General features: G+C 42.9%; 1 protein-coding gene across 1 annotated transcript in view; it reads left to right on the top strand.

Annotated features, from left to right (window-relative positions):
- Window positions 1-6907: 6907 nt before the first annotated feature.
- LOC126457439 (uncharacterized) overlaps window positions 6908-18924 on the top strand; it is a 298987-nt gene continuing 286970 nt past the window's right edge. The window contains exon 1 of the mRNA XM_050093717.1: window positions 6908-7787. Within this exon, the coding sequence (XP_049949674.1) occupies window positions 7328-7787 (460 nt within the window). The 5' untranslated portion in view covers window positions 6908-7327. The remainder of the gene's footprint in view (window positions 7788-18924) is intronic.

Below are 18924 nucleotides of genomic sequence, written 5' to 3'. Positions count from 1 at the left end.
TCCAGACTACTTCAGCCATTAGTCGACTCCATGCCACGCCGTATTAAGGCACTCCTACGTGCTCGCGGGGGTCCTACACGGTATTATGCAGGTGTACTAGTTTCTTTGACTCTTCAGTGTAGAAGCCGTCATATCTGAAGTTATAATACACAATATATCTTCTGTTCATTTTATTTCATCCTAGTGGTATGGTTTATTTGGCTTTTATATGTCGTATGATTTAGGGAAGACTCTAAATACACACCCGCCACTTGACAATTATTAGTAAAAGGAGACCGTTGAACTCATCGTCTAACTCAATATCGTCGGATGCTGATTTCTAGCCTTCTCCATCCAAATACGAAATCAGTAGCCTCTATTTGGTGATTTACGTGGCGTCAAATGGCTCTGAGCTCTATTGGACTTAACATCTTAGGTCATCAGTCCCTTAGAACTTTAGAACTATTTAAACCTAACTAACCTAAGGACATCACACACATCCATGCCCGAGGCAAGATTCGAACCTGCGACCGCAGAGGTCGCGCGGTCCAGACTGAAGCGCCTAGAACCGCTCGGCCACTCCGGCGGGCTTTACGTGGCGTCCTAAAGTTATGTATTTCTTTAGTTTAAATTTCGCATTCGGCTACTCAATTGGTTCATCTTTATCTTCATGACACATACATTAACTACGTATTACGTGTATTACCCGCAATCATGTATGTTCCATGTGCGAGTTGGGATTAGAAGCTGTGCATTCGTCTTAAAGAGACAGCTTCTGCACCTGGATACAACGAAGACGTCGTGTTTATCTTATTTCCGGAAATAGTAGCATTACATACGCACTTTATTCTTATTATTTCATTTAATCATATTTCTTTATTTGCCACTAATTCTGGGTTTGCAGCTTCAAAACTAGTCGAAAAGAAACAAACAAGCAACTAAAATCAAAACAATACAGTGTGTAGCGATGAAGCTGCTGTTTCGAGGGAAAAAACAAAGTTCATTCCGTTGTGATGTCAAGGTGTTATAGATGTCACTTTAAAGGGAATCCACAGATTCCATTTCTATCTTACGCGCAGGATATAGTTACTACTGAAATTGCGAGAGAGTACGTTTCGGGAAGGTCGAACATATTACTTCCTCCCACATATTCCTCGTGTATTGGCCAGAAAGAGAAAATCAGAGGAATTACAGCTCATACGCAAGTTTACCAACAGTCGTTCTTGCTACGCGCCATTCTCGAATGGAACAGGGAAGGACGAAATGATAGTGTTACCACACGTACCCTCTGCAATTCACCGCAAGGTGGCTTGCGTAGTATGGATGTAGACATAGTGCGGTTTTGGAACTACCATTTCCGGAACGAAACTTTATAAAACTTTACCAGGACCATCCACGTTCAAACTTCGAGGCGTATATTGAAGTGGACGTTGGTAATGGACGTGGAACTTAGGATGAGAAACAGGTGATTTCGGAAGAAATATTAAGTATTTAAAGGAAAAACATCATCAACATGCTAGGTATTAGAGTGCAATCCAAATACAGGTTCGCAGAAAAACACTTTGTTTGCAGGGACAAATGCTCACAAAAACGTAAGAAATTATTTAACACTGACGTTTCATTTTCTGCTTTGACAGCAGCTGGGCGTTTCTGTTACTGATACACAGGGTGTATCTGAAATGAACGTAGAAAATGAGAGGTCTTTTAGAGTGGGTCATAATAGACATATTACATATGCAACCCATGTCCGCATCCCGTACCGTACGACTCTAGGCTTCGTTGAATAGCGTCGCACGCCGCCTAGAAGGTAGGCACACAACATGCCACCCGTGCAGTCTTGGTAGCGGGTCTGCAGGGCAACGTCTTCAATGTATTTGTGGCATCAAGATAAATGAGAAGTCGGGGTGGAGTTTTATTACCTATATTTGAAAACAGTTACAAAAGGTGCTCGAACTTACGCGCTCCTGCTTGAATGCATGCCACGCAAAAAAAAAAAAAAAAAAAAAAAAAAAAGTCGACGCTGTAGTGACTACCGCACTCTTTTAAACACTCCTGTCAAAGTGGAAATTGCATCAGTGGCTGCCATAATGCGCAATGTCAACAGCTCTTCATCAGTCTCAATGGGTGTTTCACAGACAAAAGATTTCAGGTGGATCCAGAAGAAAAAAAAAAAAGAAAAAACAGGAAACGAAGGGAACCAGCAGAAAAATGCTTTTATCAGAGCACAAAAACTGATAAAGTGTTCCTCTTTATTTGAACGACTCTGATTGAAAAGTGGAGTACGAGGTGCCTCATTCTACCTTTCTCTGCACCTTTAAAAATTCTCTCAAATATTTAAGCATGTGAACATACACGAGCTTTTTTATGCTGAGAGAGCAGAAGACAGTGACACTGGGAAAGAGACGGAAAAGTAATAAATACAGGAAGATAGTACACTGTGGTTGTGGTATAGAAAGAGCAAAGGAGACAATGACAGTGTGAGAGAGTGAGAGGGACACGGAGGCAGCGGAACCTAGTTGATAGTAACAGAACAGTGCTAGGAAAGGAGTGAAGGAGGCATTGGCAAGGAGCGGGGGGTGGAGGGTGGGGAATGGAGAGAGGAAGATGAAGTGGATGGGAGCCACTGATAATAAGAGACAGAGTCTATGACAATGACAACGAAGAAGGAAGAGATAGTGACAGTGGAAAGAGGAGCAATGGGAAGGATTGAATGAGATGGCAGCAGTAAGAGAGAGCAAGAGGGACACAGCGACAGTGAGAGGAGACAGTAATAGCAGTAGTAGCAGCAGGACAGAATGAAGGAGACTGCGCTGTGAGACGGGAGACAATGACAATGTGTTGGGCTGAATGAACGAGTGAGAACGAGCAAATGGGAGTGGATGGGTATGAGCGAATTATAGTGATGGACTAGTGAGTGTGAGCGAGTTAGCTGGACTCGTGGGTGTGAGAAGTGAGTTTCATCTTCAAAAGAGCGCTAATATGTTCGATTGCCGAAATTTTTGGAAAAATTTTGAAAGAATCTGTGAAAAAAATTTGGTACGCCAATTTCCAGCCAGTTTTTAAACAGGTGCATATTCGCCTTTTTTTGTGCTCCGATAGAAGCATTTTTTCGTTGGTTTTAGAGTTGTGCTGTTGCAAAACTGCGGTTCGGAAGTTTTTATACACTATGTAAATGACGTAGTAAATGGTAGGATCATTGGTAGTATTGGCAGGATTGGTAGGGAAAGAAACAGAAATGAATGTGTAAAAGAGAAACTCGAGCAGCGACTTGTCTGTTTTATTTTTTCACATAATTAGAACGGCACGTCACTCATTGTTAGTCCACTGTGCATTTTATATCCTTATAGAATAGAAGTTGCATTTTATAACTAATAAAAATAGTTAAAAACTAATAAAAATAGTTAATCGTGTAACTTCTGTGCTTTTATGACACCAAAATTGTTACTTTTGATGCAAATACAGTTTACATGCACAAACATAAAAATATGTATCTATAATTATTGTTGTTATTTTGTACGCAATGAAAGGCAAGAGTGATTCGAAAGTTATTTATGAATAACAGAAACACGTTTTATATACGTTCGATGAACTCTGAAGAAATGTTTGATATATTATTGTTTCGCTTTTTTAAATTTAGTTTTTTGTTGCATTTTCTAGCGCTATGTAATCAACCTATATTGTTTTCTTTATTTTTGCTTCCACACCTCTGATACGGTTTAGCATTTTCATGACCTGTAGTTTAATTCAGCACCACTTGGTCGATGTCTTGAAATAGTGTAGCCGACAGGAGGTTGGTCCAAAGTGTAATTGAGAAGCCGATACATTGATTTTAGTCTTTTTTAATCCATAAAGGCCATCGTATAGTGGATGACGCTCATCAAATGTCTCTTTTAACTGCTCTTTATGTTCGTGAGCTATCCTACGAGACTTGGGACTGCTCAACATGAAACTTGGTAGAGCTTTTCCAGTGGAGTGGGCTTCATGCGTCCTTCGTCTAGCCTACAGGTTACGTTAACGCTTTTGTCGACCTTCTTCGCACGCGCCGATGTAAATCAGACAGGGCACGCGTACTCAGCTGCGGAAAATCAAAGTACTAAAGCGATGGTCGCTTTGGTGCCCCACTTACTGCCAGCTTACTTTCTAAGGATGTTGTTCCTTGGAGCTACCTTGTTTCGTTTTTTCTCACTTAGATGTTTGTATGTGAGGGACATGTCAAACGTCACTCCGAATTATGTCGATTGGTCTGCGTGCTCAAGGATAGACCCATCAAATGGTTCAAATGGCTCTGAGTAATATGGGACTTAACATCTGAGGTCATCAGTCCCATAGAACTTAGAACTACTTAAACCTAACTAACCTAAGGACATGACACACATCCATGGCTGAGGCAGGATTCGAACCTGCGCCCGTAGCAGTCGTGCGGTTCCGGACTGAAGCGCCTAGAACCGCTCGATAGACCCATTCTAGATGACGAGCAGCTTCCTATATCCTTGGCGCGTGTGCAGTCGTAAAGCGCAAACCTTCGTTTTAGTGGAATTTAATTTGAGAGAGTTATCATTGTAGTATGTTGACTTTGCTTCTAAGCTATTCTGCAACTTTATCTCCACTTCCTGAAACGTTCCGCCTTGTGATAGCCATCGTCAGTATAGGGAAAATTCGTATCTTAGGTATTGGCTAATCGTTCGTATAGAACACGTCCATGTCCAAGGCAGCTTTTCTGCTTCCTCGAGCTACATTTTCCCCCATCTAGTGCGGCGCAGAATTGTCGGTTCTGTAGGATAAAAATGTTCTGTACGTTATGCAAGCCTTTAATATTCCGAGTCAGTTTCTAGACGATACACCGCTTCCGTTTTTTCAAGGGGGTTGTTGTAAGACACGATCACATTCGTAAAGAAAGGGATCGTTCTGAGGTAACGCCTGTTAGGTATGCAGCACGACTAACGTACAGGTAATGTGGGTACAACCTTAACTGATGAAACCTGCTAGGAAAACTGCCGTAGTCTACGCTTACTTATGTGAGTAGAACTGCAGAAGGTAGTTACACAGCACCGATAAAAAGACATTTGTTAGGTGATGAAAATATCTTCAGGAGCTACTGTCGTTTAAATAAAAGACAGTTTAATTTCGTGCTCAGTTCTATTAAAGATGACATAATGTCACAATGCCTAAGAAACGCAATAAGTGCAGAAGAAAAATTATATTTGACGCTGAGGTAAGTCCACAAAATGTTATACATTATTAGACTGTGCTGCAGTTCCAAGACCTTGTGAGAGAGTTGTGAAGGTTGAAGGGCTGCTGTTATCACTTGGCTGATGTGTGTTGCACTGTGCAGCCATTATTTCATAATCAGAAACGATCATACTAATTTTTCTTTTGGCTTCTGCCTTATAAACTGGAGGTGAACTCCTTACAACTGTGCTGATGGAAAAACAAGTCAATATCATCATCTTTGTGTTCCATAAACGTTTTTAGTAAATTTTGCCTAATTTCGTCCCTTTCTTTCCACATTTGTAATATTGTATCATCATTACTACGAACTTTACTGCGTTTTCTTTTCCGTGCTGGCACATAACGTTCATTGGTTGTTAACACAGATGTTTCACCACTATTTCCTATTGTATGTGTTTCTGCCATATCTTCTTCCTGTGATGCCGAAAGGTCCAGTTGACGAATTCGATCTCCACTGTCTTCTTGGCGTTCTTGTATTGTTGTCTGTAATGATGTCAATGTAATATTTGTTCCTCCAGATCTATGTTGTGCAACACTGTCAAGGAACGATAGCTGTTTGTGACTTTTTGTTTTTGAATTTTTTGAAGCAGCAGAGCCCGTTTCTAATTTGCTTTTCTTCTTGAACCTCTGGTAACTGTCTCTTAAAAATTTCCACTTCTTCTTACAGTCATCACCTGTAAATGGAACTTATATTAGCTGTATGTTTTCGTTTGTTTCAGATTCTTGGCCACAGGCGAAAGTTACCGGTCTTTATCATTTGCCTGTCGTATATCACCATCTTACATATCAAGAGTTGTTAAAAATATTTTGAAGATATTAAGAATAAGGCTGCTGCCCATGTTGATGCCACCTTCTACTGAATTAGATTTCAAACGCATTGAAGAAGAATCTTGGCTTAAATGCAATATACCTAATTGTGTAGGCGCTAAAGATAGAAAACATGATAGCATAAGGGCACCAGAGAAAAGTGGATCTCTGTTTTTTAATTACAACGATTTTTTCAATTGTTCTGCTGGCTATTGTGGACGCAAATTGTAAATTCGTTGATGTCGGCGCCTACGGAAAAGAGTCTTATAACGGTATATTTCAGAAATCGGCTATGGGCAAGAAAATAGCCGCAAAGGAGTTTAATATACCTCCACCAAAATGCTTGCCAGGCACAAATGTGGGTATATTCGGCCAGTAAAAGCAGTCTCCGGTCGTTATGCGGATCGTCGGCATCGGCACTACTGGTCCCTGACCGGATGTGCGGTCTCCCGCCGAAGCAGGTATACGGCGGCAGACGACGCTGCCGCCGCGTTCAGCACGCCTCACAATGCAAACAATGGCAACCAGTGGTGCCGCCTGCAGCCGGTCGGTGCAGTCTGCGGTCCGCGGTCGTGTTCGGAATCGCGCCTTACGGTAGGCTATGGTAGTTTTAGAACTCAAGCTGGTTTTAATTTACCAGGGCGTTTGAATCCAGCGCGCAGTCCGCTGAAGAGTGAAAATTCGTTGTTGAATCGAGTGTGCCGCTTACACTCTGAGCAATACGCGAAGGAGGGGAAGAGACGAAGGTGGGAGGAGGTTATTTAATGTGGCTGGCGCGTCAGGCTACGCTTCCCACAGCGGTCCCGGCGGCCGGTGTCGCGCAAACAAACAGCTCGGCCGGTGCGGCCGGCGCAGTGGGCGGTGAGCGGCGCGGCGCCGCCCGGCTTGGCGCAGTACCAAAGCGGCGGCGCTGCGCTGCTCCACCCGTCTCCGGTCTGCGCGGGGTTATAGCGGCGCCCGCATTTATTTCCGAGCGGAGATGTCGAGACCGCGGGGGGCCGACACCGTCGCGAAGCAGGTAAGCCGCGGCTGCGGCGACCGCTGTGGCGAAATGTCGCCGCCGAGCGAGCCGTCGCGGCGGCGCGTTATTTCTGGCGCTAATGAGTGAAAGAGAAGGCGGAGGCGGCCGGGGAGGCCTTTATTTCGGCGGGCCGTCGCCGGCGCCAGCATTGTGGCCGCAGTCGCGCGCGGGATGTGCCGTCGGCCGCTGTGAGCGCAGCGTGCGGCGTGACTCGCGAGTGCCGTGGTGGGGGGACAATAGCCGCTGCCGCTGCCGCCACCTGTTGCTGCCGCCGCAGCCAGTAGCGGCGACATGGACCGGCGCGCCTCGGGCAAGCTGAGGAGCTCCCGGCGCGGGGGCGCGCCCGGCGCCGCCTCCGGCCCCCTGGGGGACGGCGAGGCCGCGGGCGTCGCCGACGCCGCCGACGCCGCCCCCAACACCGCCGCCGCCCCCGCCGTCGACGGACGGGGCAGCGAGGCGGAGGCGGACGCCGTGGCCGCCAAGGCCGAGGCGCGCTACCTCCGCGAGCGGCGCATCCTGCTGCTGTGCACCGTGCTCGTCGCCGCCTCCGTCTTTCTGTGGATCGTCGCCATCTCCACCGACCACTGGTTCAACGTGGCCGCGCCGGAGGGCGGCATCTACATCAACGAGACCAAGCGCTACTTCCTGCGCAGCAACTCCGGCCTGTGGCGCATCTGCCGCACCACCTTCACCAACTCCACGGCCGGCCGACCGCCGCCGGAAGCGGGCCAGCAGATCGTCAATATCGTCCGTGAGTACCGCTTCTCTCTACAGTCCCACCACAGCGTACTCTACGTCACACTGACGTAGCGTGTGCTCCGTCGCCAGTGTGTGCTTGTAGTCATCTAGATGTATAGTGTGCCTGGAAGACATACAGTGCATTTTGAAACGACATCCGATAGAATATCCCGTGTTTCACAAGCTGCGACATCGACGCGAAAAAACGCAGTGACCCGTATATGTAATAAGTTTCCTTTAATTTACGTCTATGGTCACAATTTTTTCTGTTTAACTGATTACCGGTTTCGGTATTTAATGACCATCATCAGATCTGTCTGACAAAAACAAAGTCCTAATGCACTGCAGCTATAGTGGCATAGTCAACTGTTAAATGCGGAATCAGCACCAGCATCGTCAAATACATATAAATCACATCACATGCACGAGTCATGTTGTCAGTAAAACTTTGTTTTTATGAGACAGATCTGATGATGGTCATTAAAGACCGAAACCGGTAATCTGTTAAACAGAAAAGATTGTGACCATGGACGTAAATTAAAGGAAACTTATTGAATATGCCTTGTTCTGTTAATTTTTGTTTTACGTTGCCTTGATTGGTAGGAGGCGAAAGCGGTGTTAACTGTTACCTTTGCTGTTCTCCTTTGAAGCTTGAGAAAATGTCGAATCGCTAAGTTAAGGGGCCCGAGTTCGATTCCCGGTCGGATCGGAGATTATCACCGCTAGGGGACTGCGTGTTCTATTCTCCTTACGTCCGTATCGTCATAACTGACATTACACTATTCAGATGGCTAGACCTGCCAGGTTAGCCGAGAGCGCTAATGTGCTGTTTCCTGGACTCGGGTAGGCGCGCCGTCCCCGAATCGAATCCGCCCTGCGGATTACCGTCGTCGGTCGGTGTGCCGGCCAACCTGGATGTAGTTATTAGGCGGTTTTCCACATCCCACTAGGTGAATACCGGGCTGGCCCCCACGTTCCGCATCAGTTACACGACTCGCAGACATCTGAACACGCTCGCACTATTCCATTAATTACACTAGACGTAGACAGCAGGGGTGCACTACTTTCGTCCCAGGGAGTACGGGGTGGCGGCGGGAAGGGCATCCGGCCACCCCTTTCCACTAACCTTGCCAAATCCGTTCCTAACAATGCCGACCCTGCGTCAGCGCGGGACATGGCACCAGTGAAAGAAAGAAGAACGAAAGAAAGACACTATTGAGATGGCTGTACGTGCACATCCCCAAAGCCAATAAACTGAAAACAAAAAGCTTGATACAACTCTTAACACTGTAATGGTGCCGCCTAGGCATTTGTTTACCCGTATCCATTTTATTTAGTTTTGCACTGTAGGCGCCAGAATGTTGTAACATATCCGATTATTTAGCAATGGACATATTACGGTAGACTAGTACCTGCAGCACTTGAGACTGACTTGTAAGGCCGAAATTGGCGAAACGTGTTAAATTCAATAACGTAAATACGTGTAAACATTAGCCAAGGTGGAACCATTGCAAATATGGAACAACAAGCGTACAGCTTTGGTGTCCCACATGAAGAAAAAATCTTAACACGACTGCTGTCGTAGTCAGTAGGAAACTTCACTTTGCTAAGCTTTACATTAACGTAGTCAGAAACAATGTCTCCAGTCACTTAAAACTGACATTTTTTCCATTGTGTGCCGTCGTTCAGGGTTCAATTCGCGAAGCCTACGTTCTAGTTTTAATGGTACATCTGCAAAGCAGCTGTTAAATTTACGAGAGTACTGTGTCAGACATTATTTAGATTTGATAGAAGAAAATGAACGTACAGTAACATGTGCGGTGTTACTAAATATGCTAGCCTAAGAGTTAGCAACGATACGCCCGCCGCCAAACTGCAGATAATAATCCGAGCGTGTAGTTTAAAATGTTTCGTTACTTACCCAGAGATTCAACGCCGGTAAACTTTCTGTCGCAACAGGTTCCAGTCTGTTTCGCTCCTGATTCACGTTAAGTGCAGCCTGTGAATTATCTGCTCATTAACATAAAAATGAGGCAACGATCACAGAGGTTTAATTTTTGAAATGCTTTAAGTGTAAAACGCTAGAAATAATGTAAAAGATTGTCTTGTAATACACTTTGATATTTAGTCTTCCCTTTATAGTACTTCATCACAGTAATTCATTACTTTGGCAGTCGGAAAAACTTCTTGTTCTATTTAATAGTAACAAACTGTGTACGGAGATTCTTAAAACGTCCTATCTAGCGCCTGCAACTACCGACGTAAAACTGAAAATCTATGCATGTCGTGAATCAAGAGTAAATGGAAAATTACGTTCTATTTTGATATTTGACTTTTAGATTATTGTAACCCTTACTACACACGTCACCGATAGTTAATATTTTGTATTAAACTTTTAAAAAAATGTAGTGCGGAAAGCTCTCGTCAAGGTCTTTCTAGAGGCCTTCTCTCGCCTCCTTTCTTACACACGGAGACGATGTCGAAAAGCGGATGGGAAATGAGTATCTGTGTGACCTCTCTATCACCACGCTGTGGCATTGCGTGAAACTGTGTTTAGCAGCCGAATTCAAATCTCCGCCCGGTTATCCCGACATAGGTTTTCGGGCGTTGCTCTGCCGAGATGGATCCTTTGCTTAGTGCCATGTTTTTCTCCCCGCCCACCCTTCCCCCCATTGCTTTCCAGCATGACAATGTCAGCCAATCTTTTCCTAATCTAGTGTGCTCATTCTCGGATTGCTTCAGGAAATTGCCAGTGACCGCTAATAATATAGAAAGTAATCAGCGTCAGTGGCAATTTCGTTTCCAGGTAGATGTAGTGTGGTTAATGTGGACATGTTAGGGCAATGAAATTTGTAAAGTTCTGCATGCAGATTTCCGCACACATCGAATAACAGGTGTATCTCTCCGCTCAGGCTATTATTTCGAAATAGTACTGCTATTAATTCCCACTACTGATTGGTTGGAAACATTAAGTTGTTATTGTCGAAACGGAACACATGTTTGTAGTGTCACCATACATTTCTGCCCCACCAATTCACGTATTCAACACTGTATGAGTTTTTCCGCGAACTGGCATGACTTCTTGTACTTCAGCACGAGTTTGTGCACAGTTGTTCATCGATGCCTGGTGTTATGTTTAAAATGTGGTTTTTGGTTTGTTCGTGGGCCGAAACTACTCGCACATGTTCCAACTTAACTGCAGTCATATGAGAACTGTAATGTCGTAGCGATGGTTATGTTCGTATGTGAACTCAACAATAACCTACATGTTAACACTGATCAGGGAAAAAGTCTAGATCAGGAATAGTGGCTTACATGTTTCGTACAACAATATTATCTCTCGCCGTGAGGCACGATGGGAACGAAAGAGGGTGTGTCAGCTGTTGGCTTTACACGGCCGAAGAGAGCAGCTGCCAGACAACGTGTTTCGAAGCAAGAGTTGAAGGAATAATGTGACATCCTGTAGTCAGTATACCACAACTTCCGAGAACTTCACACATTCGGAACATACAGTCAGATGTTTGTGGTAGTCAAGATTATAAATTTAATTGCTATTCGTTTCATTCGCAGAAATGTAAGGTATGCTGTTAGATCCCAAATTAAACACAACCTCGTAATTAGCCACATATTTAGAAAAAAATAGCGAAAAATTTTGACAACGACGAAGAAGCGAATGATTTAAATTTCGGCGCTAGAAATGTATTGCCTCATTACTCGTCTGTCATTGGTTATGTGACAACATCATGCTTGTGGCTACACGAAACTGACGTATTGCCAACCTATGAGCAGTAGAGGAACACCGCCGTGACTGGCGCTGGTCCTGATCCAGACTTACTCCTGATGAATTACCTGAAAGAAATATTTTATTTCAGAATAAAAGCATTAGCGGAACCTGATTTCCTTCACATGAACATTGTAAAGGTGTTAGTCGTCCGAAAAGTAGCAACTGGTTTCAGCGGTTTGAAAATTTCAGCGATGTATGTACATATCTTTAAAAAAAAGCTGATAGTGTTTATCTTCTTCCACTGGCACTGTCTGACATTTGTTGCTACGTACTTACAATGGAAAGGTATAAAAGTAATGATCATAAAGCAGGAGATCTATCGTATAATCTGACAAACTTTCTGGGAAAAAGACTTCTGATTCTTCTACTGCCGTCGTCTTGGGAATTACTTTTGGTGCTAGGAAAACTGCCAGGTTGGACTGAGAGCGAAATTCAATCGTTGCCCAGATGTTTGCGCTGATAAATCAGAAGTTTAGGAAGACGGCTTTGCTCGCCAAAAGATATAGGCAAAGATTAGACGGTCTTCAATTAAGAGGCCAAGACTGTTTATCGATTCAGACTAAAGCTTCCATCTCACAGTGGCACAAGAAAATGAGGGCGGCTACTAAGCAGCTGGCACTTTCCTCCGATGTTCCAGATTACTTCATAACATAACATAACATAACTGCCAAGCTATCTCCACTGTGCCCGTGAATAATGTTCGTATCGTCGGAGCATTAACTCGTCCGTTCGTTCGTATGAGTATTTCAGGTCAAAAGCTATGTCAGTCAACGATAAAAACACCATTCCCAACCGAAAACAATGTTTTATTTGATTATTTGACTGGTATTCAGCATCTGCTCAAGACATTTCACTATCGAAATTTTGTCTGTTGTTTTTTCTCGAAACTAGTCATTGGACATGACTCCTACTCTATCTTTGTTTGAACAAGTAAGATTCTTAAATACGCTGCCTTCTAGCATTAAGACCGAACAGTAACCAGACCATATTTTCCAGTACTGTCGCGGAAAACCCAGGCGTTACTGTGCATTTGACGGAATAGGTGCACATTTACTACAGGTTGCCCTCCTATCTCTTCTCCAGTCAGAACACTCGAAATAACAAAATTTTGTTTATAAAAATAAGGCAAGTTTTCTAATAGTACATGAAAAATAAAAGGATTAGTTATTTCGATCTGAAGCAGATACACTGATGAGGGAAGCGCTCTAATCGTATATGGTATGTCCAGCTGGGATGACGCCACGTGTTAACTCAGCAGAATATCACGTTCATTTAAATGCAACTTGTACTGTATGGTAGTAATATTCACAGATAAATCTGACTGTAGTGTAATCCGAAAATGAAGTTAATCCCGGCAAGAAAAATCTATTCCGAAATGCAGTTTCAATGTCGCGAAAGAAAATTAATGGCTGTAAATTGATTTGACAATTGACCCCACAGCACAGAATTATAAAGCTTCACACACTATAAGATCGACTGAGATCCCTATCATGATTTCCTTTCCAATTACTGCAGATCATTCATTTATTGTTGTTGATCTTTGATATTAATGACTGACACAATTAAGTTCAGTAGACGTCATTTATTCATGCGTAAACTGTGCAATCATAGTACCTTTTGATGTGCAGTTGTAAGCTTGACCAATCGAGAGACAGAGGGATTGTGATATACGAATAACATTTCATTTTCCATTAATTGTTCTAGCGAGTCGAAAAGAATAGCATTTAGTGTATGGATTTCGGCTCATACACCAGCAGAGATAAAAACTGGGTAAAGTAAGTGCTCACAGCTTTATCCGTTATACACCATAACCAGTTCGCATGGGCTCGAATTGTTCTTCTTACGGTGTTCTTTCTTCTCTTTAGAAAAATAAAAAATTGAAAAGATTGTTCAAAGTGATCAGCGTTCGTATTTTCTCACTATGACTATATGCATCAAACCTCAGTGCTAATTTTCTCACTTTTTCACGTCTTAGTGTAATGTGAAGATGAAAAAGCGACTTAAAGTGCTATACAGTTACTGCTAATACAGGTGTCTCTCTCCCAATCAACGGATCTGTCTTGATTATAGGCTCCTTGTTAACAGCTGTCTGTGTGATTTGTTTATAAACCGTTACGATTACATCACCGTAGTGTGGGCAGCTAAAACAACGCGGCTAACAAACTGGCGACGCTACACTTTACTGGCCTAATCCATTAGATATATGATCCCTAATGAACATAAACTGTGGACATACACGACTGTAATAGCATAAGCAAATGACAACGTCGAAGCGCCTGAGTGCTGATAACTGTATCTGAGCCAATGAGTAGTTTATGGGGCTACCATAAAGGAAGAGTTTTACGATATGGATGCTGTTAAATGCATTGTCTGTGGATCCAATTTTCCTCGTAGTGCGGTCTTTATTTTGTCGATTTTGGTTCTTTACATTTGTATTTCCTCTACAAAGATCAAAACTTGCTCACCGAAACTAAACCCCCCCCCCTCCCCCCCCCGGTGATTAAACTGACGCGGTCACTCCAACGTGCTTGAAGCATGTAACTGATTCCAGTTAGCCGTACAAAGATATACGCTCCTCTGGGGTATTTACGCGATTTGAAATAAATTTATTTTTAGTACTTGTCGCCCATCCTTGCATTCTGTAACAAATTTCTATTCATGCCATACCCCGTACGCAACTCCGTCGTCTACGGACAGGGCTGAAATTTTATCCACCATGTCATTATATATAGGAGAAGGTACAGGAAATTGAATTTTCACCAAAACGGGTTGGTTGGTTGGTTGTTTGGGGAAGGAGACCAGACAGCGTGGTCATCGGATTAGGGAAGGATGGGGAAGGAATTCGACCGTGCCCTTTCAGAGAAACCATTCCGGCATTTGCCTGGAGTGATTTAGGGAAATCACGGAAAACCTAAATCAGGATGGCCGGACGCGGGATTGAACCGTCGTCCTCCCGAATGCGAGTCCAGTGTCTAACCACTGCGCCACCTCTCTCGGTACCAAAACGGGGTTACTTATAACCAAAAATGGTTCAAAAGGCTCTGAGCACTATGGGACTTAACAGCTATGGTCATCAGTCCCCTAGAACTTAGAACTACTTAAACCTAACTAACCTAAGGACAGCACACAACACCCAGCCATCACGAGGCAGAGAAAATCCCTGACCCCGCCGGGAATCGAACCCGGGAACCCGGGCGTGGGAAGCGAGAACGCTACCGCACGACCACGAGATGCGGGCAATATATTTGAAGAACATGCATTTTCTCAAGGCTTACATTGTGACTACTACTCCGTACTCGGTGGGGTAACGTGTGAAGCACCATTTTGACAGGATTTCATGTCTGTTCTGATTTCTGGATATATTTTTTAGGCGTCTTGACGCACCACGAATCTGGTGCAAAGGACCGTTTTCGGTCGTATTTTTGTGTTAAGCCAATAAAATAGGACATGTACACTTTAAAAGAATATGAACTCATCAATTCAATATCGTCTCGGAGAGATAGAATGACAGATGACACAGCCGGCCGGAGTGGCCGTGCGGTTCTAGGCGCTACAGTCTGGAACCGAGCGCCCGCTGCCGTCGCAGGTTCGAATCCTGCCTCGGGCATGGATGTGTGTGATGTCCTTAGGTTAGTTAGGTTTAATTAGTTCTAAGTTCTAGGCGACTGATGACCTCAGAAGTTAAGTCGCATAGTGCTCAGAGCCATTTGAACCACTTGAACAGATGACATATTTGTGTATAATAGGGTCTTAGACGCCTGTCTGATCTGTAGCATTCTGCGTAATACATTGAAGTGACAAAATCTTACTCGGGTAATCTCTCTGGCCGCTTTTCCCATCAGACACCATGCCGACATTAGTGGTTCGATGATGAAACCCTCAAGCCGAAAGAAACAGTAAGGAACTACATCTGTAATCTAAAAAAAGTTGTTTAAACATTAATATTGTAAAATAGTATTACTCTATTTTTAAGTGACTAACACGAATGAAGTACGTGACTAACCTTACATCAGACAACTGAAAAATCAAAGTTTTTACTACAAATTAACGGAATAATTTCCTCCACAACGTCTTGACAATAATGATAGAGTATATTATAAGTGGTACAGTTACTTCTCGGCAGCGAGAAGCACTATTCAGGGCAAAAAATACGTCATGCAATGCCCAATTTTCCCACTATGATCAACACATATTATTCCGCATAGAGCAGTGCCTGTTAAGACCTTTTCTTATATAAGGAGGACTTTGTCTTGTGGTATTTTCCTTAAGAGCACAGGGTACTTCTGAATGATGAAAATATCGAAATTTTTTTCTTATTGCCTTATTAAGTTCTATAGTCTTTCGTGATTACATTCATATACACTTTATTCGGTTCAGAATGAAAAAAACGATTACTATATACGGAATTTTAGTGTCGCAGTCATGAATACTTCCTTGCCGCCATTATTTAAATTGTGAAAGATAATCAGTATTCGCAAAAGAACCGGAAAAATTTTCTTCCAGCGATTATGTTTGGGATGTGTTGTATATTTCAAGGCGGCCGCTGTGACCGAGCGATTCTAGGCGCTTCAGACCGGAACCGCACTGCTGCTACGGTCGCAGGCTCAAATCCTGCCTCGGGCATGGATGTGTGTGATGTCCTTAGGTTAGTTAGGTTTTAATAGTTCTAAGTCTAGGGGACTGATGACCTCAGAAGTTAAGTCCCATAGTGCTTAGAGCCATTTGAACAATTTTGTATATTTTAACACTGCTGATTCCCAGCATTCGTAAAATGCTCCTGCCTATTTAGGCTTTGGTGAAGGGTTTTGTTCAATCCATATTGAAAGATTATTGCCTTAGTGCTACAGATTTTTTGTGCAATAAATACTAATAATTCCGGGCAGTCTACACCACATCATTGTTTACATTTTGCTACTTCCTTTATCACCGACGATCCTTCGATAATCAATAACTGATTATGAAATTATATCAAAATAACCCCCCGAATTGTACACATAATTATGAATTAAATGTAGACTTATGTTGGTAGACAGATATTTATTTCAAGCAATTATATATTCTTTTACGCAAAATGTATTTTGTCCCTCGTAATCTCAAACAACAGAAAAATTTAATAATTATTTCTGTGGAAATATGAAGTATGTGGATATATGATAAATATAAGTAATTTATATTCACCAATGCAGTAATAAGTACTAAAAGGAATGCCTACAGGAAGGTTGAAAATGAAACTCAGCAGATGAAGGTTCTGCTTTAGTAATGTTATGAGGCAGGCTTAATATGACAATTTCCGGCAAGTTGAACTTTTCAGAATTTAGGTACACGCATCTCCTTAAGCTTTTTTTCTACAACTTGTAACTGTCTGTACCTATCTAATAGACCTAAACTTTATTGCAGGTTCAACTAGATTATACAGGAATAAAATTTTTAACTAGGAGAAACATTTGAAAATTAAAATAAAAGATATAATAATGTTTTCTAGTTAATACACTTAGTGCGCAAAATTAAATAGGTGTAGTAGTATCCCAGGCAACGTATCATAGATACTTGATAAAAATTTGGTCTTCTTCACGTGTGTGTTATTGGAGAAGGCATAAATGGTACCTAAATTTGAGGAAGTTTTTTTTAACAAAATCTGGCGTAATCACCTTTTTTATTATCTTTTTGTAACAATCAGTATGTCCTAAATTGTAGAAATTAGTTGGAAATTGTATAGAAAGTATTCTGCATTAACTATGATAAACTACAAAACTGATCAACCATATACAAAAGAAACAGTGCATAGAAAGAAAACGTGCTGATTTTCACGAAGTATGGAGCTATACAAGTACCCTGTGTCTTTTACCGTTCTTTAAATTGTAGCACAGACTTTGCTGGTTTGGCCTCGGGAAACAATCGCTATGGCGGCGTGCAACGTTTAACTTTCGTAGTTTGGTTGGTACAACCAGTGAACAACGATATCCGTGCTCGACACCTGATGAATGCAACTACACTAACGGGAAAAAATCGCAGCACCAAAAAATAATTAATGCAGAGCAATGCAATTCGAGGAATACACTTTTCTAGATAATATTAAGTGATTAAAATTGCAGGATCACGGGTTGATGTAAGCTCGAGATAAGTCATTGCAAATGCGAAATACTGGTACATCAATAATGCAAGCATGCAAACATGCATGTTTTGTGTTGTACAGGTTCTGGATGTCAGTTTGCGGGATGGAGTTCCATGGCTGTAGCACTTGGTCGGTCAATACAGGGACGATTAATGCTGCTTGTGGATGATGCTGGAGTTGTCGCCCGATGATGTCCCATACGTCATCGATTGGAAACAGGTCTGATGATCGAGCAGGCCAAGAGAAAATGTTGACACTCTGTAGAGCAAGTTTTTGTATGTCCATCCTTGTGCCAGGATGGCCGGGGGACTGCGGCCATTCGCTATTATAATAAAATGAAACGCCTACAGCAGTCCTTATGTTGTCATGGTGCACTGAAGCGCCGAAGCTGGTAGCTACACAATAAATGACATCATAAGGACGGCTGTAGGTGTTTCATTTTCTCACAGCTCTGTAGAGCATGTTGGGATACTACGGCGGTATGTGGGCGAGCGTTACACTGTTGGAAAACACCACCTTGAATGGTTGAGTAATATGGTTACGATTTTACTTGATCACGGCTACTAAAAAAACTACCGTAGTCCATATTTTTTTATGATAGTCTTTGGCAGCCTAAGGTAGTTTTAGAACTCCTTGTCTAAATTTGTTAAATTATGTGTTGTACGATCTAGAGCCTTTTCCTCTCTTTCGAGGACTGTAACGAGTAAGGCTGACAGCGACCATTTCGAAAGAAGTGGTATCGCCGTTCCGGATGCAATCTCACGACCCCCCCCCCCCGCCCCCGCCCTTTCCCACCAAAAGAAAAAAAAAAAAAGGAACAGTATACAGATAGTGTCGGAAGTTCCATAGGGCTTTTCGCGGATGATGCTGTAGTATACAGAGAAGTTGCAGCATTAGGTAATTGACGCGAAATGCAGGAAGATCTGCAGCGGATAGGCATTTGGTGCAGGGAGTGGCAACTGACCCTTAACATAGACAAATGTAATGTATTGCGAATACATAGAAAGAAGCATCCTTTATTGTATGATTATATGATAGCGAAACGAACACTGGTAGCAGTTACTTCTGTAAAATATCTGGGAGTATGCGTACGGAACGATTTGAAGTGGAATGATCATATAAAATTAATTGTTAGTAAGGCGGGTGCCAGGTTGAGATTCATTGGGAGGGTCCTTAGAAAATGTAGTCCATCAACAAAGGAGGTGGCTCACAAAACACTCGTTCGGCCTATACTTCAGTATTGCTCATCAGTGT

The sequence above is a fragment of the Schistocerca serialis genome, chromosome 2 (genome assembly GCF_023864345.2).
Source record: "Schistocerca serialis cubense isolate TAMUIC-IGC-003099 chromosome 2, iqSchSeri2.2, whole genome shotgun sequence".
In the NCBI taxonomy this organism is placed as follows: Eukaryota; Metazoa; Arthropoda; class Insecta; order Orthoptera; family Acrididae; genus Schistocerca; species Schistocerca serialis.
This window is presented reverse-complemented; position numbering and strand designations above follow the sequence as displayed.